Here is a 25,738-nt window from a genome sequence, read left to right as displayed (position 1 = left end):
CCCGGGATATCATCTGGTCCCATGGATGCTGTATTCTTAACTTTGGAGAGTGCGGTTTCTACCAGTGTGGCCATGATTACCGGAAATTGGCAATCTTTTGGTAATGAGATGGGCACTTTAGGGGGTGAGCTGGGGGTGAAGTTGGCACTAAATCGATCTGCCAGGATATTGGCAATATTCTTGGGATCAGTATATTTAATGCCATTCTGTTGTAGCTCAGAGCAGATTCTGAGCATTGCCATTTAGATTATGACATAACTATAGAATGCCTTGTGGTTGTCTTTGGAATCTTTGGCAATTTTATTTTTGTAACTAGATTTGGAGGATTTTATGAGGGATCTCAGTTTCTTACTGAGGCTCATAAGGGAGTTTTTTGCATCCTGGGGTTTTCTTCTTTTCTGCAACAGTTTCTTCCTTCTGTTGTATAGTTTGTTTATGGCAGGGGACCACCAGATTGTCTTCATTTTTTTGGAGGAGAGCATCTTGGTTCTACTTGGGATGGCACAATTCATGCACGAGTGGATGTGCTCATACAGTGTAAATACCTTCCCTCCTGAGATCTGGCTGAAGATTTTTAATAGGACTGGTAAATGCCTCTATTGAGTTTCTGTTGTTTTTATTAGCATCATAGGAAGTTACTAGGCTATTGGCCCTGAGTCTCTTACAAGCCTAGCCAAGAATTTAGCCCATGTTCCGACAAGTCAGCACCCAAAGCCCCCTGTCCAGCAGGGACACAGGTAGAACCCCAAGGGTGTATTTTCTGTTCTCCATCCAGTTATCCAGGTTGCGCTTAAAAAGGGTTAATGAGGTACTCTGCTTGACATGAAGAGGGAATCTACAGAATGGGGAGTCTCTGTGACATAAATATGCCCCGCCAACAAGTCCTATTGATGTCACAGACCATAGGTTCATAGGTAGGTACTAGGCTATCTGCCCAAAGGCATTTATAAGCCTAGCTGGAATGTGTTGGCTTTCGCCGCCCCCTTAGATTAGTTCCCTGTACCTCTGTCCAGCAGAGCCACTGAAGTGATCCCTGGGGCAAACTTTCTGTTTCCCAGGTTTTCTTTTCTTTCTCTTCAATATGAAGTGTCTGGGGGGGACCCTTTCTTATTTTTTAGAATACTTTTCTAGAGATTTTGTTTCTCAGTGAAAAGAAAAGACAGGGCTTTCAAATGACTTGTACCGTGTTTCCCCAAAAATAGGACTGGGTCTTGTATATTTTTTTTGCTCCAAATGACGCATTAAGTCTTATTTTCGGGGGATGTCTTTTTTTTTTTCTGTACAACAATCTACATTTATTCATGTACAAAAATCTACATTTACCGGTATTCATGTACAAATAGCATTTATTCATGCACACAAAATCTACATTTATTCATGAACACAAATCAACATGTATTCCCATTATCGGGGCAACAGTTCTAGGTAACGCATTAAGAGTTGTGTGAGAATTCTACATAAACAGTGCAACAAATATTTCAACTTCAGAATATCTACACCTTGGCTTTCACAGTGCAATATTTCATGCTCAACAGAAAGTGCAGAAAAATCTCAATACATGTGTTGCGGTCAATTAAAAATGTTAAGTTTCTGCAACACATAAATTACACATACAAGAGCGGAACTGTATACATTTAAAATAAATCTAAATGTCTAACACAAACGCCAATGGTTTGCTGTTCTAAATCGCCCTTGATCAAAATAAATATGTGAATTATTTTCCATTATACAACGACCCCCCATTAATATTCAAAAACGTGCACACTGATTGGTCAGTGTGCATGTTGTAAATCAGAGTTATAGTAATGGAAAAAGGTCCGGTCGCCCGGACTTTTTCCATTACTATAACTCTTTTTTTACAGCAACGGAGAATGCAAGATCTCCGTTGCTTCACACTGTCTCGCTATGTTAAACGAGTTTAACATAGCGAGACAGCTTTAAAAAAAGCAATGGAGATTCTTCGTTGCTTTTTTTAAAGCTGTCTTGCTATGTTAAACTCCTTTAACATAGCGAGACAGTTTGTAAAAAGCAACAGAGATCTTGCTTTCTCCGTTGCTTTTTTCAAAACTGTCGCGCTATGTTAAATGGGCTTAACACAGCGAGACAGCTTTAAAAAAAGCAACGGAGATTCTCCGTTGCTTTTTTTAAAGCTGTCTTGCTATGTTAAACCCATTTAACATAGCGAAACAGTTTGTAAAAAACAACGGAGATCTTGCTTTCTCCGTTGCTTTTGCTCACAGCTCTGATGTACTGCATAGGCATACGCATGCGCAGTACATCAGAACTGCCGCAGAATACCAGACAACTGTGGAAGGGCAGCAAGGAGGCATTATACAATGCCATTATTTAAGAAAAGTAATTTTTTTTTCTTAAATAATGTCATTGTATAATAGCAATAACCCACGCCTGGGTGTGCGTAATGCTGGAATTACCCACGGCTGTCTTTGTTTGGCCACTCGGGCTTCGCCCTCGTGACCAAACCACACCAACTGTGGGTAAATCCAGCATTACCCACACCCAGGTGTGGGTTATTGCTATATTGCCAGTTTAAGCATGTTTCGTCTCACCTTACAGAAATAACTGTGTCAAAAGATTAAGTACTTACATCCCAAGGGGAATAAAACAGGTGAGTAACTGTCACTTTTTGAGTGGTGTTGCTTTCTTTATTATTTACCCAAACCCTAAGAGAAGAATGATGGACAATCATAAAAATGAAGTCTGGGAACTAGTGGTACACAGAATATATGTATGTGTTCAGCCTTACTTTGTAATTACCCCTTGATAATTTTTATCAAGGAGATAATTTTTTTTGAATAATGAAACATAACCTTAATACTGTACAATAAAGTCATAAAACTGAAGAGAACTTGCTGGCAGCTGAAAGGAGAAGCAATCCATTCTCTTGCCCAGATAACAGAAAAGTTGTTCAACTACAGTAATGTCATCTTCTTCTGGAACATCATAACTCTCCAAACCCCGAATTCCGGGTTGAATTTCTTGCAACTCCACTTCCTGTAGAACCATTGGCCACAAACTGTCATGTCCAGCAACAGAGCTCTCCTTAAATAGCCTGCTCGTAATGCATTGGCAACACAACTGTCAGTGATTTTATCCTATGAATTCTTCACCCAAGTCACAACCTCTTGCAGTCTAGGCTTCACAAAGTTTCCACGCTGATTTCTCTCCATTCTATTTTCAATGTAGTCATTGAGTTCCATGTGCAAATGATCCTTGAATGGCTTGTTTATTGCAATATCAAGAGTCTGGAGATAGGCAATCATTCCTCTGTGAATCATTACTTGATCTATTCTTCTCTCTGCAAGGAAGTTCTTCATATCTTTAGCGCGGTGAGTGCTGGCTGAATCCCAGACCAGCAGACCTCTTCTGCCACCTCGCAAAACAAGTGGCAGCATTAGATCGACCCACTTCCTTACAACTGCTTGTGTGCATCAGGCTTTTTCAGTTTCAAGAATGTAAATGCCTGAAACACATTCAATCTTATCTTTCTTGCCCTTACTAGTGATTAGAGATGGTGTTTTCTTTCCATCCAGATGAATTGCCAAAATACAGGTAACACGTGCACTTCATAACCAGTGGAGGGAATGTAGATTGATGAGGCAACCCTGTGATCAATTGTTTGAGATCCTTGGCCCATATACACTGCAGTTTCATCCATAGCAATCATGTTGGAGAGTTGGTATTTATAAAAGTCGATGCCATCAACAAAGGACTTGAATCCAAGTGCATGTTTAATAATGTCAGTATCTTCCAGCTAAAACAGTGTTGTCGATCTTAGAGACAGTTCATATCGCTGAAGGAAGCCATCCAGCCAGTGCTGTGATGCTCTGAATTCTTCTGGTGATATTTCTAATTGTGTTGCCATTGCAAGGGCAAATGCTTGAATATCAGTCTGGTGCACAACCAAAGTCTTTGCTTTCCTGTTAGCAATCCATTCACAGATTATGTCTTCCATCTCAGGAAATATTGGTTGCCGAACTGATCCACACTTTCACTTCTTAGCATCTCCCTTGTCTACCTGTTGACTGAGGTTATCACACACTGATCACCATTTTCGGACCATTCGGAGATCTAACATCTTCTCTTTGCAGAAAGCCATAAGATTGTGTCCCTGGTAGTCCTCCACGATTTCTTTCTTGTACTCAATGGAATAGCTCCTTCATTTTGCACTCATCTTGTCTGGGGGGGGGGGGTTAACTGAAGAGTTACGAGACAGGAGTAGCAAAAAAATGATGACAGTTAAGAAGACACAACCACACCCGTTCGTTATCAAGTGCGCATGTTATTCGTGCATTGTGTCTGTGCTTTGACTGATCATTCAATATACTTGGCAGTGTTTATGGGGCAAGAATCTCAAACGACAAGTGTGAGTGAGGATATTTGCGGATTAGGGTCAGAGTAAGAATCGTGGAGAACTCCCGGGGACAGAATCTTACAGTTTTCTGCAAAGAGAAGAAGTTGGATCTCCAAATGGTCCGGAAATGACGAGCAGGGTACATTAACCTCAGTCGACAGGTGTCAATAACATTATTTATATTTAATTACCTACATATGGCTGATGATCTTAACTAAGGCTTATTTTTGGGGTAGGGCTTATATTACGACCATCCTGAGAAATCATGCTAGTGGCTATTTTCTGGCTAGGTCTTATTTTCAGGGAAATACAGTACTACTGGTTTATTAAATTGTTTTGGGTGGTGCAATAACCAGGAGTGAGAGGATGGGAGTGAGGAGACGGTGTCGGCTTGCCCAACTTGAGGGAGGTAGTTTTGGCTCATTGCTTGGGTGGCACCAAGAGGAAAGTGCTTGGTGTTGGTGGAGCATGGACTTACTAAGCACACTGCTGTCACTGTGCAGGCACAATGGCTGGCAAAGTCTGCATGCGGTGGCATGCTTCCTGCAGCAATCAGCACTTAGGGAGGCTCAAAACAGCCTCAGGGAGGAGGATGCTCTAAGGACAGGACAGGCCACTCTGTCGAAACCTAAAAGTTAGCCCACTCTCTACCACTAAAACTACTGCCACAGCAGAATTAGGCACCTGACCCAGGTCAGGAATGAATGGGTAGAACAGGTTTTTGCTGCAAGTGGCAAAACTATCATAACTGGATAAAAGTGGTGAAGTCATCTGTCAGTGGAAGAGCAAAAAGAAAAGAAAAATTCAAGATTATGGACATGGGAAGACAGACATGAGCAGTTGGCACTGGGGGGGGTGCAACTTAGTACAACATTAGTGACACCTGCTGGACAGTAGATGGTCACTGGCAAAAGCAGCCATGCAGGCATGTGCTGTAGGTTAATATGTTGCAAGATCAGAGGAAGGTATGTCTGGCATCAGGCATTAAGTGGCAAAATAGTGGTTGTGGAGTTGGGATCAGAGCAAAGGGTGCAGTTTAAAAAGCACATAGTCTGAAGGATTTACTAGTGCTTTTTGTTTACAAGAACAAGTTACACAGAATACATGGAGAAACGTTTTCAAGAGATGCTGGAACATGTCTGAAAACATGCACAAAAACAGAAACAATTTCTAACACAAGAAGCTTGCTAATTATGTTCTGAAAAAAATAGCTTACTATTCACCTTATACTTCTCTAATCTCCAAATGAAGGACATCTGGTTAGTCATGTCTGCAAGTTACTATAAACTGGGTGTCATCCTCAAATCATCTTCTGACATGCAGAAGTCACAACTTGAGCATGCACATGTTAACAGCTGGTGCACAGAAAATGGGCTAAAGCTACATGCTAAAAAGTACAATATTGTCACATTTGGTAAAAATCCCTCACCCAGCATACAGTACAGACAATAATCCTCCCAAATGAAGATGTTTGAATGACCTTGGAAGAGGTAGATAATCCCCCTTCCATTAATCATCATGTTGTAACAGTGGTTAGGAAATCCTTCTATCTGGTGTCCTTACCTCGCTATATTCCACACTTATCAGCCCCATCATAGAATACAATACCCGTTTGGGATGCATGTTACTTAAGATATTAGACAGTTGGACAGACCTCAGAGCTTCATAACCAAAAAGATCACGGATTTAAGAGACCTGTGCTATTAGGAGAGGCTGGAAGCTCTGTCCCTGTATATTCAATGTCCTTCTGACTCCTTAGGGGCCAATCTGTGCCTTTCTTTTTCAGCCAATGAGAATCCAGCAGTCCAAGACCTCTTATATCTCCACAAATAAAACAGCTCAGTAAACACTAGAACCAGAGATCTGAACTTGCTCCAAAAAAATAAAGTCACAGTGAGCAGACGGAGTCTTCATGCAATGACTAACCCTTCTCTAGAACATACTTTTATTTCAGAGTAAGCACTATCTTCCTTTAAAAAGTAGTGAGACAACCGGATGGGTATTTACAAATTCACCCCCTGCATGACTGGCCAATCGCTCCTTGAAAAATGGAGGCAAAGCCTAACGTTAGGTACTGGCAAGGCATAAATGGTTACAAGTCACAATTCTTTTGTATTTTCTTATGATTACAATGGGGGCCATTCTTAATAACCTACGTATAACATACACAATAATGACCATGTCTCTAAACTGCAACCAGTTTATTACATGTTTGGGAAGTGGATTGATATCTTGGTTTTAATCTGAATTAAATTGTTAACATTAAACTATTTTAATGAGAAAACATCTTTATAAAGTAGATACCTTAGTCTAAACACCCGAAAGTAATTATGTTGTACCTGAGACTGTATAAAATTGACAGAAAAAGAATTATGTCCAGAGGTTAGGTCTTAAGGGACACTATGAGCCTGAAGCATTACAAGTTTTTTTTTTCCACAGTTTCAAACTTGCAATAAACTGTGAATCTGTCTATGCAGTTGCTTGTGTTTACTGGACTTGTATGGAAGTCTGAAGCCACCTACAACAGTATCTTCTCAGGTGTTAAGACAAGTAGCTTTCATAGGGAAGGAGGACAGCTTTGGAAAACTGCCCAGACAAAAAGAAATCAGAAGATGGGAAAAATAAATACAGTAATTTATTGTCGCAGTTGCTCTCCCCAAAGATGATTCCCCATTACGGGTCCTGTGGTTGGGTTTATCTTTTACATCAGTCAGAATGTGTCATCTTCTTTATGGAAGATCCACAGCTCAGGGGCAAAGATATGTGGGTGCTGAATTATGACATGACACAGAATGCCAATTATACAAGCCTATTCATTCCCTGTGCAGTTCATTCCCTTGCCAACAATCAGCACCTTTCTGGAAAAGAAATAAAAACAATGAAGTTTTGGTGATCTCAGTGCTAACAAGTGATACACAAGTACACACTTGTTCAGCTTAAATAAGACTCAAACTAATAATGCTAGTTGGAAGAACCACCCAACCACAGGGGAAAGAGGAAGATTCTCTTCACAGTTCAACCGATACTATAAGAATTTATCCATTATACCTAGCATCAAAGACCTTCCCTGATAATTTACATTGCTGTATTGAATCCCAAGCAGCAAAGAAAAAGAAGTTATGTACTCACCATAACGTTCCATCTGAGTAACTGGACTTCATTTGTCAACATGTGGGTATTCGGATCAGATCAGATCCGAGATGGCAACTTCATCAGCATCTGCTCCGAGCTCCAAGTTCATCCCCTTACCCATAATACCCCTCCATATCCTTCCTTCCCTCAGATCAAGTTTGCTGCACCATAAACATAAACCTAACCCAATAGCCCAGACTAATAAGAAGCACAGGAGAGCCACCTAGGCGCTCTCCACTGTCTACCAAAGTAAAGGCCAGGGGGAAGGAGGGAGGGATGGTTGAAAACAAATGAAGTAGAACTACTCAGATGGAACGTTGTGGTGAGTACATAACTTCTTTATCTGAAGTAGTTGACTTCATTTGATCATCAACCTGTGGGACAGAGTCCCCCACTACCAAATACTTGGGTGGCCCTCATGGAAGGATATTCCGGACCACCGCAGAGCCAAAGGATGCTCTCCCTCTAGATATCAAGTCCAGTTTGTGGTGAGAAATGAAGGTGCGAGATGAGGACCAGGTAGCCGCCGAACAAATATTGTCCAAAGACACCCTGGACAAAAAAGCTGCTGAAGTAGCCATGGACCTGGTAGAATGGGCTTTGATTTGTCCTGGAGGTGACATGCCCCTGTCTTTATAAACCTGGAGAATGCAAGAAGAAATCCATCTGGCAATGGTTACTTTAGAGATCGGTTTGTCCAGAAAGGGTGTAGAAAAAGGACAAACAGTTGGTCAGATATGTGAAAGGCCTTAGTCCTATGTAAATAGAAACATAGCTGTCTATGTACATCTAACAAATTCAATTTATATTCACCCCTGTTCTGAAAATTTGGGAAGAAAACAGGTAAAGTGATCATCTGATTGATATTAGTTTCAGAGGCCACTTTAGGAAGAAAGGAAGGATTAGTATGAAGTGATACCCTGTCCTTATGGAAAATCAGATATGGAGGTTTATGCCTGGAGCTCTGACACCCTCCTAGCCAAGGTGATAGCCACTAGAAAGGCCATCTTCCAAGATAAAAACTTCAGATCCACAGAATCAGCCAGCTCAAAAGGTGAAGCAACCAAACCAAAGCTTGTAAAACTAGGGTAAGATCCCAGAGGTCTTAAAAGAAAGATACCTTTAATAAAGGTTTTGCAAAGTCTGGAAGAAGCTAATGAAGCCACGTTCTCACCTATATGAAAATTGGCGATGGCAGCCAGCTGAACTTTCACTGTAGCGCCTTGCTGGAAAATGTACGCCAAAAACTCAAGAACTCCAGGGACTGGGGCTGTGAAAGGATCCAAATCCCTTTGAAAAGCCCAGATAGAAAAATGCTTCCATTTGCTACGATATAGTTTTCTGGTGGACGATTTATGAGCTGCCACCAGAATAGTCTTGACCGGAGAAGATAGACTGGGAGTCCTAGCAATCAAGGGAAATGAAGCAGCCAAGCAGTAAGCTTCAGACTGACCAGGTTTGGGTGAGGGACCCTCGAGGGGTGTGAGATGAGATCTGGTATCAGATCCAAGATCCATGGAGGAACTAACAGATGAGACCAGAGGAAGGTAAACTAAACTTGGCGAGGCCAGAATGGGGCAATGAGGATTACCTTGTTCCCCAACCTTCGAGCCTTCTGGAGGAATTTTGGTATGAGAAGTAACGGGGGATAAACATAGAGAAGACCAGTAGGCCAAGCATGGACCAGAGCGTCCCTGGAGGATTCCCCCTTTGGGGGGAATCAGAGCAAAGAACTCATTACACTTCGCGATGGAAGGAGATGTGAAGAGATTGCAGCAAGGCCGACCCCAATCGAGGAAGATCTTCTCCGCTACAGAAGGATTCAGAGACCACTTGTAAGGCATCAGAATAGCCCTGCTCAGTTTGTCTGCCAGGCTGTTGGATCGACGCAGAATGTGCGTTGCTACAAGAAATCGGCTGGTGATCGTACAGTCTCATAGCCTCGCGACAAAGAGGGTAAGATCTGGTTCCCCCCCTGTTTGCTGATGTACCAGACCACTGACATGTCTGTCTGAAGTGCAATGGTCCCCACAGGAAAAAAGGCAGGAAGGGCCTGCAACGACAAAAGATCAGCCCTCATCTCTAGAACACTGATATGCAAATAGATCTCGTTCGGGGGCCACATGCCTTGGACTGTCCTGCCCAAACAATGCCTCTCCCCACCCTAGTTGGGAAGCATCCGTGGTCACCGTGGCTTGGGGAGGGGCAGAAATAAATGTTCGTCATTCGACCAGTTCCGAGGCGCATATCCACCAGAGGAGGGACTTTCTGCAAGCGTTGCTTATGTGAATAGGACGCATCAATGGCAGATCTAATAATGACCACTGGACTGTCAGTGTCCACTGTAGTACCTGCATATGCAGACGAGCACAGGGAAGAAGAGTAATGGTGGCTGCCACTGAACCTAGGGCTTGTAAAACCGCCTCAGCCAAAGGAAGTTGAGACTGAAAAACCACGGACACATGGAATCTTAAGCTTCGAACTCTCTCTGGAGTTAGAAAAACTTTGGTTTGCAACGTAGCTATTCTTGCTCCAATGTAGTCCAAAACCTGGACTGGATCCAGACAGGACTTGGATGTGTTGATGGTGATTCCCAGAAAGTCTGACAGTTTCAGGAAATAGTCCCTGGCCTGACAAAATAGACGCATGGTGGGAGCAGCAAAGAGCCAATTGTCCAGGTATGGAAAGACCTGCATTCCCTGGAGCCTCAGGTGAGCTGGTACTACTGTCATGACCTTAGTGAACACCTTGGGGGCTGTGGTGAGACCGAAGGGTAAGGCTCGAAACTGATAATGATTAGCCCCTAGCTGAAAGGGGAGGAACCTCCTGGAGCATCTGTGCAACTTTATATGGTGGTAGGCGTCCTGGTGGTCTATGGAGCACATCCAGTCATCCTCCTGCAGATAAGGCAGGATGGATTGTAATGTGACCATCCGGAACTTTTCTTTGGCAACTGACAGGTTCATTGTGGGAAGATCCAAAATCGGTCTTAGGTCCCCCATCTTTTTTGGCACCAAAAAGAACCTGGAATAGATTCCCGATCCAAAATGATCTCAGAGGACAGACTGGATGACTTGTTTCTTAGCAGCTTGTCTATTTTGAGCGGTGCCACCTCCCTTTGTGTGGGTTGGAACGTCTGGGAGGTGTTTTGGGGGAATGGGAGGAACAAAAAAGGGGAAGGTATAACCTCTGGATATAATGTGAAGCACCCAACGGTCTGTTGATACGGATTCCCGTGTTGCCAGGTGCCACGAAAGACAAACCCCGATGGCCTCCAGAGCAGAGCAGTTGGGCAACCCTTCAAGGCTGCTGTGCAGGCCTGTCCGAGAATGGTTCTAGAGTCCTGAAATTTCACGGACCCCCTCTGCCTCTGGGCCGAAGTCTGTCTGGTCCCCCTCTGCCTCTAGGGGAAGATGAGTCCTGAGTGTCCCGGGAGTACTGAGACTTCCGGGACCACATCTTCTTTTGCCTCCGCTGATTCCTGGAAAAGGAACTTTGAGGGTTGGAGAAGCGGATCCCGACGGCAGACAGTGTCTTCCCATCCTTTTCACTCTGGACCAACGCCTCACGAACAGTCTTCCCAAACAAGGAAGAACCATCATAAGGGGCATTCGTGAAGGATGCCTTAAAGGGTTCCATGAACTGACGTAGCCTTTGCCAGGTATGTAGCCTCATGGAAATGCCAAACCCGTCCGCCCTTCCGCTCCCTCGGTGACATGTGAAAGGAGATGCATGGACATATTAAAAACTATTTTGAGGGTGGCCATCCGCATGGAGAATATACGCTTATCCTTCAGTGACATGAACTCCGAGGGTGACTCAGTTAGCTCCCTGACAAGGTCGCGCTGCAGTCTAGTGACGTGGGCCAAGTAATTCAGCGCACTTACAGAAAAGGTGGCTGAAGCATACACCCGCTTTCCTACACGATCCATGGTCCCGGACTCTCGGTCAGGGGAATGGACCGTAGAACTTTCCTGAGCTAGTTCTTTCTTGGTGGCAGCTGCTACCACCATACCATCTACTGGGGACCCCTTGTTCCAGGTGGGCCTATCCACAGAAGGACTCAGAATTTTGTCTGGATGCTTTGGGATTGGCTCCACGGTGTCCAGTTCCTTCCATGCCCTAGTGGTGATAAGATCCACTAAGTGATCCGTGGGGGGGGACACCCAAGAAGTAGACAGGCCTGTGCCGAAGGCCTCCAGAAACACCGACTCGTCTGAGGAAGGATTTGGGGCAGACCAACCCTCCTGCTGATGCAGGATTTCCATGATGTCTCCAAAGAAGACATCTGGGGTGATCTGGTGGAACCTTTCCCTTCCTCCAAATTGGTATCCTCAGTGAGGGACTCTGGGAAGGAATCCAGGTGCCTCCTTTTGCACATTCGTTTGTGAGGAACCTCTTCGGTGGGACTCTCCAGAGAGGACTCTCAAACCACCTGTTGTTCCTCGAGGGGAACAGTCTGGGGCACTTCGAGCATGGGCTGTCCCTGAATGGGCAAAATGGCAGAAGTTGCACCCAGAGCCAAGGGAGTCGGGGAGGAATCCGAGGAGATGGTCAGAGGCCTCGATCTGCTGGAGAGAACTCCTTCCACCACGTCGAAAGCAGAGTGACAGAGAGCCTCCCGAGAAGCTAATGAAGAAGCTGTTCTCCCCGGATCCGATGGAGGGATCAGGGCCGAGCCCGCTGGAGCTGAGATACCGAGGAGAGGGCCATTACCTGACACAGTCGGGCGCCAATGGAGAAAAACCCAACCCCTCAGATCCGATGCCCAGGCTTCGGCTCAGAGACCCACTTGGATCCGAACTAGTTGGGTGCAACGTGCGCAAGGTAAAGGCCGGCGACGAGGTACTCAGTACCATCGGTGCCGACTCCCTGACTCTGGCACCTCTTGGATCCAAAAACTCCGATACCAAGGGTCGGACCAGAGAAGGAGTTATCCAGGTGAAAAAGGGAAGCGAGCTTCCCCCTCCAGAAGGAGAGGGGGCTGGTAAGACCCCCATCTGAATCTGGGTGCAAATAAACCTTCGCATCATTTTGTCCATGTCTGCCTCACTCAAGCTTCTGATGCAGTGCGAAAAGGCCACCAACACGAGAGCCGATGTACTGAGGCTACTGAGGCCCTAGAAGAAGGTCTAGGCTCCTTTGGCTCTGGTAAAAGTCTGGGCAAGTGGAGCTGAGGAGTGCTAGGCCTGGACAACCTTAGTTGTTTGTGAGGAGGACCCACCGGATCCGACTGGTCCGGGGATCTCCTCCTCCCTTTATCTATTCCGTGATCTTTGTCTTGTCTTTTTCTTTGTCTTTCTTGTGCTCCCTATCCGCAGGCCTCTTAGCAGGAGGTTGAGTCCCAGCCTGGGAGGGAGGGGAAGAAAGAGTAGCAGAGGAAGATGCAGTCACAGCCGTGACTGTAGATGAAGTGGAGACAGCTGGCTCTGTAGCAGGGAGAAGTCCCTTCAACACTAATTTAGCCCTATGATCCTTCAGGGCCCTGGGGTTAAACCCTGTGTAAATAGTGCAGACAGTAGAAAGATGGGGAACCCCCAAGCAAACCACACACAAAGTGTGGCCATCTGCCGGAGACAACTTATTGCCACACTCTGTGCACTTCCAAAACACCAGCTTCTGCTGATCAGCCATGACAAAGCACAAGGTCCTAACCTGCCCGACCAACACACACTAACCCAAACTAACTAGCAAGGAAGGGGAAGGGTGGAGGAAGGCACTACACTGAGAAAAGTAACTGAACTTTTTTTTTTTTTTAAAAGCGATGCAACAGCGAAAGGGGAGGTAAGGCAAGGGAAAGGAAACTTACCTAACACTATCCAAAAGAGTACAAGACACCCTAAAACTACTCACCACGCCTGGAGCTCAGGCAAGCCGCAGCAAATGAGATCTGAGGGAAGGAAGATGGAGGGGTATTATGGGAAAGGAGAGGAGCTTGGAGCTCGGAGCAGATGCTGGTGAAGTTGCTGTCTCAGATCCGATCGAATCCGAATACCCACAGGTTGATGATCAAATGAAATCAACTACTTCAGATCAAATGTTTAAACTCATAGTATTGTTTATGTTTTGCTACAGCAGGAAAGGAAGAAGGAAAAAAGAAGTGTTGATATTGCACATAAAAATGACTGCTACATCAATGAAGGTTTATTCTGATGAAGTCTTGTGAAACTAGTACAGACCTCACTTCTGCAACAAATCCACATGCCTTGTGGTGATATCAACTAGACTACCTTACTGCCAAAATGAGGGGACCCTAACACTCGGCACCAGCTACAGCACCCTACTGATAACTAGGCAGAAGAAGAAACCATCAAGTGACAGATCAGCTTTACCAGAGAGGAAAGACGGGAGTGGGGGGCAAGAAATACAACCCTCCTTTTCTTTCAAACAGGAGGAGGATTCAAAGATTAGGCAGAACTCCTGAAAAGGGTATGACCCATGGACAAACTTCTAATCACTTCATTAATGCCAACAATCACATCTGTAAGACAATTCGCAATCCTTGAAAGGACAAGATCTCCAGATGGGGATGAGAAGCAGCCCTTCCAAAAAAGAAGAGCCTGCATGAAAAGTCAGAAATACACCTCACTTCTGCTCTCCCTCAGGAACCATGGCAAATATCAGTCCTAATCTTTGCAACAGAATCGAGACTCAGCAGTAACACATGTCCAGGACTCCTATAACTCAAAAATCAGAGCTTTGTAGCCCAGTGAGGAGGACAAAGCCTGAAACTTTGCAACAGTTTAGTCACAACAATAAAGACGGTCATGCCATTTTAGGAGGGCAAAAGTAAACTAGGATAACACTCCTCAGACTGGGAAGAGAAGGAAAGAAATAAAAAGAAGGAAGGTGGGAGGGTGGTTATAATGCAACAATGATCCATTCAAACTGTTGCTGCTATGGTAAGTTTACTTACACAGCTGTACTATGTTCCTCATTACATCAGCAATGCAGTAGCCATAACTATACACATTGATTTCAATAGTTTAGGAAGAACGGGTGGATGGAGAAAGTCCAGCATTAAGGCGTCCTTGTCGGATATTTTTTTGCAAATCATGCTTTAGCTCTACAGACTGAATCTTGCTTGTAGTACCTAGTAAAGGTGTGTGCAAAGACAGAGCTGCTGCTGCCTCTAGGGTTGAGCTAGGGTTTAACCCTTTTGAAAATGCCCCTGGAGTAGCCACTATTCAACAGAGCGACCTCTGACTTTTTGAGGGAAGCTTATACCATGGTGAGAGCAACAGAACTGTACTGCCTAAGGCTGCCATCTGGGAAATTGGTGAGACACTGACTGTCCATCTGGGAATTTGGTGGGACACTGACTGTCCTTTCTTTTTTTTTTTTTTTCTCCATCAGTTAACTACAGTTCCTAAAATATTTAGTATTGTCCAGGTAACATCTCAACTAACAATGAACATCCAAAGTATGCAGGACTCCTCCTCTTCTGTTTTTGGGTTTAGGGTAGAACATGGGAAGATGAATGGCCTGATATAAAGTAAATTAAAAAAAAACTTTGGCATAAAGGAAGAGCAGGTTTTAATACTCACCCTTGTCTTTGTGGAAAATAAAAAAAAGTTGCGTAGATATTAGGGCATGTAATTCATTTACCCCTCTAGCAGAAGTCAGAGGAATGAGCAGAACAATCTTCCATGCAAAAATCTTTGAAGAAGGGCAGACTGCAAGTTCAAGAGGGGGGGGAGGAGAAAGAACTTTTCACATAAAATTAAGATGCCAAGAGGGTACCACTTGCTTTCTATGTGGCCTAATATGTAAAACTCCTTTAAAAAATTAACTTTGAATAATGAATAAGCGGGGTGGGGGTGGGGGGTCCATAGGCAGATGTGCAGAAAGGGGTGTCTTTTTCCCGAATTGAGCATTTCACACAGGTACTGAGAAACCAGAGGACACCCTGCTTGGGATGAATCTAGTTCTCTTTTATGGCACCAACCAGAAAATCATTTCCGTGTAGCTAACTATGACTTTCTAGTAGCATGTTTTTAAGCCTCCTTTAACACAGGCTGTTTGTCCTTCGAAAAAGATGCAAAAATGGGATCAGAAACTTATCAGCTATACTGTCAGGTGAAGAGTTTGAATGTTGGGGGTGAATACAGACCTGTGTGTCCTATGTGGGCAAATCCACTCTGTGAGTAAAGTTTTGGTAATTGCCCTGGTCAGATGCATAGGAAGGGAAATCTATGCTGTCTGAGCCAAAAGGGACTCACCAAAACCATCTTTGGCAAGTCTGTTTTGCTCTTTTGAAGGACTTTGGATATCAAAGGAGAGGGAGAAATGCACAGAGTGACATTTCTGTCCATAGAAAAAAAACGCACCTATTTTCCAGACCTTTTTGCAATGTGCCCTGGAAGAGAACTGATTTAGTTGCCATTTGAGACAGGAGGCAAGCATACTATTTGGGAAGTTCCCCATACGTGGATAATCCCCTGGAACACCTTTGAGTGTATTATCCACTCATGAGGGTCTATCCTGGATCTGCTCAAAGTATCTGGAATTGTGTTCTGCTTTGAGAGAATTAATATGGTATATACAGTGAGGTTATTCTGTACTGCCACCTTCCAAGAAACCACATATCTGTTCCTCCTTGTTTACATCCCACATCACCATGGTGTTGCCCATTATCCCCAACAGGGATCCAGGGTTCCACAGCTTATTTTGAGATTTGACAGCTTTTACTAGTGTTATCAGTTTATGGAAATTTATATACTTGTTCCTCAAATGAGGTTACTACATGACCTGAAACTTGATGCCCTGAGAGACTGCACCCCATGCAAAGTGTAAACATTTGTCGAGACTGACTGAGCAGAAGGAGAAGGAAAAATATGAATCCTGAATTAAGCAAGACCAGACTGGCCCACCATAGGAGTTCTTCTTGATGGAATTCTGCAAAAGAATTAAAAGGATAAGGGATGAAGATCATGGAGCCAGACTGATGTGAGTTAGCAAAGTATTTTCCAGATGTGCTGTCTAAAAGATAGAGCCACTAGGATGGATGAAACCATACAACCCAGAACTATTGAGGAACTTTTTTGCTGTGGACATGTTTTGACGGTCCATATTGAGGAAATGAGAATAGGAATATGATACTTTGTTTAGATGGCAGTAAGCTGTGGATAGAGAGGGTTATCTAGGAGAAACCCCAGAAACAATAACCTGTAAGATGGGTTTAAACAAGACTTTTTCAAATTTAGCTTGAAACCCATGCTGCTGAACAGATGAAAAGTGAAATGAACAGTTGCTAAAGTGCCTTAAAAGAAGGCAGCTGAAAGTCTACCTAAAGTTTGTGAAAGGTCTTGGAGCAGTGGAAAGACTAAAAGGCAAAACTGTAAACTAAATGTGCAATCCCAAGGCAAAAAATCTGAGGTAAATCTTGCGCTTTTGGTGAACTTGGATGTGCAAGCACGCATCTTTGAGGTCTAGAGTGTTTAGAAACATTTTGTGAAACAGATGAGGAAGAGAGTTTGTAAAGCAAGTATCTTTAATTTTGCCATCAAAAAAGGTGTTTAGCCTTGAAAAGGTGTCCATGTGCCTTCCTTTCTGGGAACTAGGAACATTTCTGAAAAAAAATGCCCATGACTCTGAGATGGAGGCACAAGTTGTATCACACCCTGGGATAGCAGGCTCTGACAGGATTTGAGGAAACAGATGGATTGTGCTTTTCTTTTTTTTTTTTTGAGGAGGGATCCCCAACTGACAAGGAAGAGATGCTCACTGTAGTCTGTGACCACTCTGGATTGTTTTTTTTTTTGGGAAATGGGCATCAAAAGTTAGTAATTAGGAGATATTACCAGCAATTTGGGAAGAACTGCTCTTGTGAGATTCTGGCACTTCTTTATCCTCACATTTGAAATACTCCTTTATTTTAGAAATTGTATCCCAAAGGATAGTCTTCATTGGGGTTGTCTGAAGAGAGGTTGTCTTCAGTTTCAGACTCACAAGGAGTATGGGAGGATAATTCTGGGGCATAGTCCAGACCTCTCAACATCTGATTCAGAAAGATATTTTCTTTCTGAAGAGGGGATATCTCCTTTTCTTAAATGGGGTAGAAAAATGGAAGCGAAAACTGGAGAGATTGTATTGTCTTAAACAGGCCTCAGGCAAAATTATACCAGTCTCCTTGAGATGCTTTTTGCATGGATTGGGTGGAAGGAGGGGCAAATGTACTGTCTTTTGAGTACTCTTTTTAGCTATCTTCAGGTTTAAAGTTTCAGGAGTAGAATCCAAAGAACACACCTCCATAAGGGATCCGGCAACTTTTTTCTCACCACAACTTAGAGAATACTTCCCTCACCCTCCAAGATCACAATTTTAAGTTATCCCTTCCTAACAGGACCTATTAAATACTGGGTCTTTGCATAGGTCATGCCACAGGAATCAGGAGAACTGGACTATTAGAGGGACTGCAAAAAGTACCTCAGCAGAGATGTCAGTCACAGACTGTAAAAAAATGTGGAAGTCAACTCTCATTCACAGCTTTCTTCTTCTGATACAGGAGAGTCCACCAAATGAAAGATAGTCACCATGGTGTGTTGCATCTAGGACTGCTACCTTTTGTCGTGGCCAAAACTGGATCACGGTCACACCTTCAGCCATTTTGTGACATCATATTAGGTGAGGAGGGATGCTGTCTTTTTCCATATGCGATGCTTTTTTCCTGCCGATTTACTATGCTTTTGTTGTAGAAAAAAAAAAAAGCATAGTAAATTCGCTAATTTAACAAATTCCAATAGTCTGTTTCTTTCTTGCAGCAAACTATCAGAGTTTGTACAATATCTTCTGGACTACTGGACAATGGGTTTGATTTCCAGATAGTCTGGGGAAAAAAAAAACAGGTGGCAACGCTAGTTGCATCAATTCCCATTAGGTACTTCGTTACAAGAAAAAAAATTTAAGATAAATTAGCTTACTTATTATGATTTTGAAAACAACTGAAATGGGAGTTTGGCAGGACGCTTATGTTGATCCCCTAAACAGAAAAACATGAGAATGGACATCCTTGTAGGGAATTTGGCTACCACACTAACAGACATAGAGAGATCAGCAGTTTATATATAAACTCTTACAGAAAAAAGTAAGATTTCCAATGGGATACTTCTCTGCCCAAATATATAGCTTAAGCTGACCACTAAAACTCATGCCACTCAGCTGAGAAGTCTGCATAATGCATAATGGTACGTATGGCAATTGGCATGCCTGTAAGTCCAGCTTATACCAAGTACACATTCATGCTAAGGGCAGATGTATACTGCACGAACAAAGAGTCTAAAACTTTGTAGACTGGCCGGATATCAAATCACTGGCAGGGTATGTCCCATATAGTTACGGCTACTGCAACAGTGATATAATGAAGAGCACCTATCATTTTTCTTTGCTTTAATTACTTGAACACGAGCTAAAGGTTCCATAGAAGGAACATCTTGCTTAAATATTACAAGAACATCTAACACCCTCACACAAGCATGCTGATGGAGCACAATGGCTAAGGCAGCTACTCTTCCTTATGTCTGCAAGTTCATAAAATATCACAAACAGACTGGCCAAAAGGCAATGTAGCTTAAAATTAAGTCTCCTATTGTGGATATTTTTCCAGTATGATTCAGCTCTTTAAGGAGGCTTGAGTAACATCTGGCCATGTGATCCAAATGTACTGTTCCACAATTTCCATTTTTTATATATCATTTACTCCCACCCTTTTCTAAAGTTCCCACTTGCTGTTCTTTTACATCTGTTACAATATTCCCTACTTCAGGTATATGTTGGTTTAGATTCTGATTTCCATTTTCTAGTAATTGCTTTTTGGCAGTCATGATAATTAAACTTAACAAGGCCTTACCATTTCTAGGCAATCCTAACAATGTACTCTGTGTAGAATTTTTAAAGTCTGCCAATTCACTATATTTCAAGAACATATGCTCTCAGGTACCTCTTTCTTCCCCAATATACCTCCAACATTTGCCATCTACCTGAGAAAAAATTCTTTGGAGTCTGCTTGGGGTATAAAAGCATCTATGCAAACACTTCCAGGCAAAAATCCTAAATCTTCTAGATTTTGTTGCATATTTCGGAGCCATACATATGTCTTCCCATTGTTTCTTTATGAACTGCATATCTAATCTCTCTTCTGACCTGTTCTTTTATTTTGTATAGTTATTGTGCAATATTTTATATGCCCTACTAATTATCCATTTCTGACTGCAGCTTCTATTCTAGATCTAATTAAAAACTCAACCAGTGCAGGTTTTTCACTTAGGATTCCCCTATCCCTTTCTCTTTGTCTACATTCTGATTTCAATCCCTGGCAGCGAAGGCAATCACTGGCCTGCAATCATACCTCTCTCAACTGTACAGATTTTTGCAAAATGTCCAGATTTTTGCCTTATATTTTTTGTCCATTTTTCATAAAATTGTGGCTTTCTGACAAATTAGTGGCAAATCATTAAAGACTGAAATTAGAAAATAATGACAGACATTTGAGTTTTAGACTTCATACCCTTCAGAAAAACCATGCTAATGCAACACATGTTATTCTATCAACTTTCTAGGTTTGTAAGAGCAATATTTCAAAATTGACCCTATTTGTGCCATGTTTTTATGGCTTTGTCCAGATTTCTTACTCTTAGATGTTGAGAGGTATGCAATCCAAATGTTAACATTATGAACATTGTAATATATTCTAAAAAATATAATTCAGAGTCAGTCTTCCACTCTGAAAATATGATACCGAACAATGCATTAAAGATATTCTGTTGCCGATAAATAAATAATACATTACTTGCTTACCTGGCACTCCTTCTGAGCGGATATTCTGGAATTCAGCATAAAAAACTGCCTTCTCCACCATTCCAAGGAGTATAACTCCGCCAATCCAGAAATGAATCCTTAAGAGATCCCTCCAGTAACAGGCAGATAATGTAAGCCACAGAACTCCATAAAAGACATAGACGATGCACATTATCATGTAAAACTGAAAAAGAAAAATGGACATAGCTTCAGAAATGTCCAAATTTTGTAATCACTCAAGTCAGAACATTTTAAAAGATGTATAATGTCACTTTACAATGCAGCTCTTTAGAAATTCCACAATCTACAGTGTATGCTTTATTTGCATTGACCATACATTTTTAAATAACATAAAACCATAACCATATTCCATCTCACTAATGTGGCCAGAAAATCATGACTTACTTTCAGTGAATGAATGCATAAGCATACAATGGCTTTTGACATGTTGATGTACTGGTGAACTATCCCTGAAATGAGAGGGGATAACGTTTTCTACCTAATACAAAATAACAACCTGTAGATCATTAAAAGCCAAAACGACAGACACCATAACTGCTAGTGAATGTCTGAAAGTTAATGTTCTCTTGAGTCACCTCTGCATTATAATATGACATATATAAACTCATTCACAGAATTTAGCCACCTTATCTCCCTTGCTGTGCATTACGAGGTACAAGTTCAGCAATGAAGAAACAGAAATGCAGAAAAGCATGGCACTTCCCAAACAAGCTATCTGAAATAAGATGCAAACAGAATGCTACACATCGCACCTGGGTGTAGGTATGTGTGTGCACTCGCACATGAATGCATACTGGTGGGGAGAATCTACAGCTTCTTGAGATTCGACAGATTCTTATTTCTTTATATTTTTTCAACTATCTTGCTTCTTTGTTCATCATCCATGTTACATACTAGACATGCCTTAATTCCTACTTTGCCTGATCTCCTTGTAAATAATTAAGATTGTACTGCAGATTATATCTGGTTTGTTAATGCATTAGAGAAATGGTTTAAAGATATTCACTTCAGAACTGAAGTGCAAGAAATGTATTTATTTTAACATTTGTTTGCCGGAGAATTCAGACTGGGTTAATATCCCATTTTCTGCAGAGGTCCGGGGAGAAAAGCTCCAACATAGTACACAGTCAACAGTGTAAAATTATATACTACAGCAAAAAAATTGAATACTATACAATAATGACTGTCAATTTACAGATAATGTTTGATAAATTCTATACATTTAACATCCATGTTTTTGGATTTTGCAAACATGAGGAAAGCAGGGTTTGTTTAACAGAGGAAGGCAAACTTACAGTGTATGGAAAGTATGCTGAAAGCAAAGAAAAGTTGAAAGGAGAATCTCAGTAGTGAGGGAGAAAGTAGGCAGGAGGTAGGGAGGTGAGTGTAGGAGGGACAGTCAGATTTTAAGGGATAGAGTAAAGGAAGAAATTCTTGGTAAGAAGATGTGTTGGAGAAAAAGTGAGGTGGAGGATCACTGTTGCTGCTTCAGTTTAGCTGGGGGCGGTACAAGAGCAGAGACAGTTGTTGGTTAGAAGATTTTTGAGGAGTTCTTTAAATTTGGCTGGATTGGTAGTGTTAAGGATATGCTAGGGGGTGGAATTCCATGCTTCGGAGATCTGACTGGAGTAAAGAGAATCATCAAAACTGTTATTAACTTTAGTCACCTTTATTAAGGATTTGTCAGTGGATCTGAGGGTTCTGTTGTTAGAGGAGGGTTGGATGAGACTGTGGAAAGCTGGGCAGTTATCAAGCTTAGTTATGATGGTACGGGCAATAATAATTTGGTTGAGGGTTAGGAGGTTTAGTTGCTGAATCACAATGCAGTGGTGAGATCTATATGATGAATTTGTGGTGAATGTGGCTATTTTGTGGTAAAAGGCCTTTAGTCTGGCTAGGTCCGTTTTTTGAGATTAGTAAAAATTGGAGAGGGGTATGGGAAGGTGGGTTCTTGCAATGGCTTGTCAGGTAGAGCTAGTTGTGAATGGCTTGGCTCTGTAGAGTGAGCCAAGTTTGATGTGGGTCTTTTTAATGACTAGTGCAACATGTTTGTCAAATCTCAAGCTGCTATCGATGGTGACACCTAATAGTTTGGTGTGCAAGATGGGTTGTATTCTGGTTTTGCTGGCTAAGTAGATGAGACAGGGTGTTATTTGGTTGTTGGAATTTTTATTGGAGAAGTTGATTACAGTAAAGAGTCAATTATCCAAACTAATTGGGACCTAGGGCAGTTTGGATAATCAAACTATTCAGATAATCAAACATACAACTGAACTGGATAAACTTCTAAAAATGTTTTTCAGGAACATTAAACAAGAAAAATAAACTATTTTCTTTAAGTACAAAATGGTACAGTATATTACTGTAGTACAAGCTCAAAAAACACGCACAAGTGAATATGTATAATGTTTAAATTCAGACTTTAGGATTTTTTCCTACCTGAAAACTTTGGAAGGCTGCATCTGGATAGCTGATGTTTGGATAATTGACTCTCTACTGTAATTTGGTTTTGCTGGGATTTAAAATTAGTTGGTGGTTGGAGAGGTAACATTCTATGGCTGAGAAGGATTTTTATTTTTTCTTGTAGCTGTGGCAGGGAAGGATCAGCGCAGATTAGGGTAGAGACATCTGTGTATTGAATTATAGTTGCCAGGTTGGTTGCAGTGTGGACTTTGTTAGTAAAGATTGTGAAGAGAAATGGACTAAAGACTGATCCTTGAGGAATGTCAACTGTGACGGGTAGGTGGAGGAGAGGTCATTTTGCCAATTCGTGGATTGTTGTCATTCACTGAGGTAATTGTGAAATCAGGAGAGGGTTGATTGGGATAGACTTAATGATGACAGCTCATTAAAAGCTTTTGATGGGATACTGTGTCGAATGCCTGGGACATATCTAAGATGATACTTCATTTTTAGATGGTTTATTGTGTTTGGGAAGCTTAGTAGGGCAGTTGTAGCGCTGTGCCTAGGCCGAAATCTGTGCCGAGTGTTGGTTACTAGATTATTACAGGTAAGCTGGGAATGTGTACATATTTCTAGGATTTTTTACAGTGGTGAAAGAATGGCTATTGGTCAACAGTTGTTGAATTCTGTTGAGGTGCCACCTTTGTATTGAGGAATGATGTAGGATGTTTTCCAGAGTTTAGGGATGTACTGCTCTCTGAGTGATCAGTTGATTAACAGTGAAATGGAGTCAGCTGCTAACTTGAGATGTGTGCTGCACAGCTGGTCTTTGGCAAGAGTTGTGGGTTTAGGTTTATTTAGTAGTTTTCTTAAGGTACTTGTTTGGATGGGCTTTAGGAGAAAGAACTGGTAGTAGATTCTATTGGGGTTGGAATAGATAGGGAAGCATTGTTGTTGCTTTTTAAGAGAGACAGAATGGAGTTAGTGAAGAAAGAATTAAACTGTATTGCTAGACTGTCCTTAGTGTTAGTGGGGGTGAGGGTTGGATTTACCAGGGTAAAGAAGTTGTTTGATGCTGCTCCAGGATTTGTGGGGATTATGATCACGTGTTTGCTGAATTCTGGTATAATAGTTTTTTTTGTCTTTTTTTATCCGATTTTTGGATTTGTTTCTTAAGTGGCGGTACATTTCGAAAGAGCTTTGTTTTTTGTTGCTGTGGTAGTGGGACTAAACCTTGTTTGGTTTCTTTAGATAGCCTTGAAAAATAGATGGATTTTACGCTGAACTTTCTAAGGGAAGCTAGAGTGTTTACAATTTCAAGGGATTTTGTGTTAAAGTAATGCACTGCAGGGTCAAGGTGGAGGTGAGATAATGGGGACCAGTCACATTGTTCCAATAGTGATTTAAATGTAGTTGCTGAGAAGTTTTTGGCGTTTCACATTTGTTTGTATATGGTGCTTTTTTTCGGGGGGGGGGGTTGGCCTGGTGTGACAGGTTGGTAAATGATCACTTAGGCTGTCTGGGAGACATCCTGAGTGGAAGACTAGTGAGGGCTTGCTGGTCAGGGTCCAGACTAAAATAGACTGCCTACTACTGTGTTTATCCATCCTGGTTGGAGTTTTTATTATTTGGGTGAATCCACAGAGGTTTATGAGATCAGTGGGCTATTTGATGAGCACATAAGCCAGTCTGTGTTGAAGTCTGCCATTATTATGGTCTCTTGGTTAAATGTGGAAGAAGGCAAAGATAGTAGGTCTTTGATAGTGGAAAGGTTGTTTTCAGGAGTGATACAGACTGAGATTATGATTATGTGTTTTTTGGGGTGATTTCAAGGCAACAGGTTAGTATTTTGGTGTTATTAAGTCCTATGGGGGTTGACTGAATTTGTTCGAGTTTGAGTGCATCTTTATACAGTAATGGCTATGCCTCTACCATGTTTCTTTATTATATCTAGTCTGTGGATACTGTAACCAGGGGCTAGGATTTCACTGTCATTTATCTGGGGTTTTAGCCAGGTTTCTGCTAAAATTGCTATGTCATGGAAGTAAAGGGAGACAAAAGCATGGAATTCATATATTTTAGTGGCAAAGCTTCTCAGATTCACAGTGATGATTAATATGCTGGGGATGTTATGTCAAGGGTTCTGAGATGTTTGCTGTGTTGGATCAGGACCAGTATTTGGGTGGATGTCTCCACTTAATTTAAGTTGTGGCTTGCTGTACAGGAATGGGTATGGAGGTTTAGGTACTAGTCTAGTACATTTGCATAGTAGGTGTGGGGAGGATGGTGGCAGAAAGTATCTGTATGTGAACAGACCTGCCTTGGAGGTATTAAATTATATGATGTATATCTTGGTAGAGGTGGTATGGGGTGGTAAGTGGACAGGGTAGGTAGGTGAGTGATTCTTTGATATTATGTACTTGGGATGAAAGGTGAGATTCGTGGTAGGATAGAAAGTAAGGCAAGGATGGAAATATGCGCAAAAAACAAGCAAGTACTTGGCTAAATCTGGTGTAGGGCACAACAGTGGTAGACAAATTCCAAAAATCACAGCAAAACACCAGAACACACAACCACAGGCTAAAAGTTTAACTGAAGATAATAAAACAGTAGTAAGTGCTTTCACAATTAAATTGATTCATCAGACTGCCATTAACAAAGTAAATCAAATGGATATAGCATTGAACAGCCTAACAGCCCTAACCAATCTGTTAATGTGTGGCTCTGTTTCTGAAGACTTGTTTAAATACTTTAATGTTGAGCACCCTACTGTTCCTATACTATATGGTTTACCCAAAATACATTAGGACATGGTTAACCCACCCATGAGACCTACAGTATCTAGTGCACGGTGGGCAACTGAACCACTGTCAATATATGGGGAGAAAACCCTTTGTCCGATTTTAGACAATGTGAGTAATGTACTCAGAGACAATAAAAAATACCTATATGGTAAAGTTACTGGTGTCAATAGTGAATATATTTTTGGGACTATGGATATACAGTCTCTTTACA

At 42.0% G+C, this 25,738-nt stretch overlaps 1 protein-coding gene across 2 annotated transcripts in view; it reads right to left on the bottom strand.

Annotated features, from left to right (window-relative positions):
• The window catches only part of LOC122787514 (transmembrane protein 87A-like), a 1,268,634-nt gene that overhangs the window by 483,061 nt on the left and 759,835 nt on the right, over window positions 1-25,738 (bottom strand). For both annotated transcript variants that reach the window (XM_044054310.1, XM_044054387.1), the window contains exon 11: window positions 20,300-20,483. In XM_044054310.1, the coding sequence (XP_043910245.1) occupies window positions 20,300-20,483 (184 nt within the window). The remainder of the gene's footprint in view (window positions 1-20,299; window positions 20,484-25,738) is intronic.

Source organism: Protopterus annectens, chromosome 1.part0 (assembly GCF_019279795.1).
Source record: "Protopterus annectens isolate FY-2018-M chromosome 1.part0, PAN1.0, whole genome shotgun sequence".
Classification (NCBI taxonomy): domain Eukaryota; kingdom Metazoa; phylum Chordata; order Ceratodontiformes; family Protopteridae; genus Protopterus; species Protopterus annectens.
Note: the sequence above shows the minus strand (reverse complement) of the source record. Positions and strands in the feature narration are given on the sequence as shown.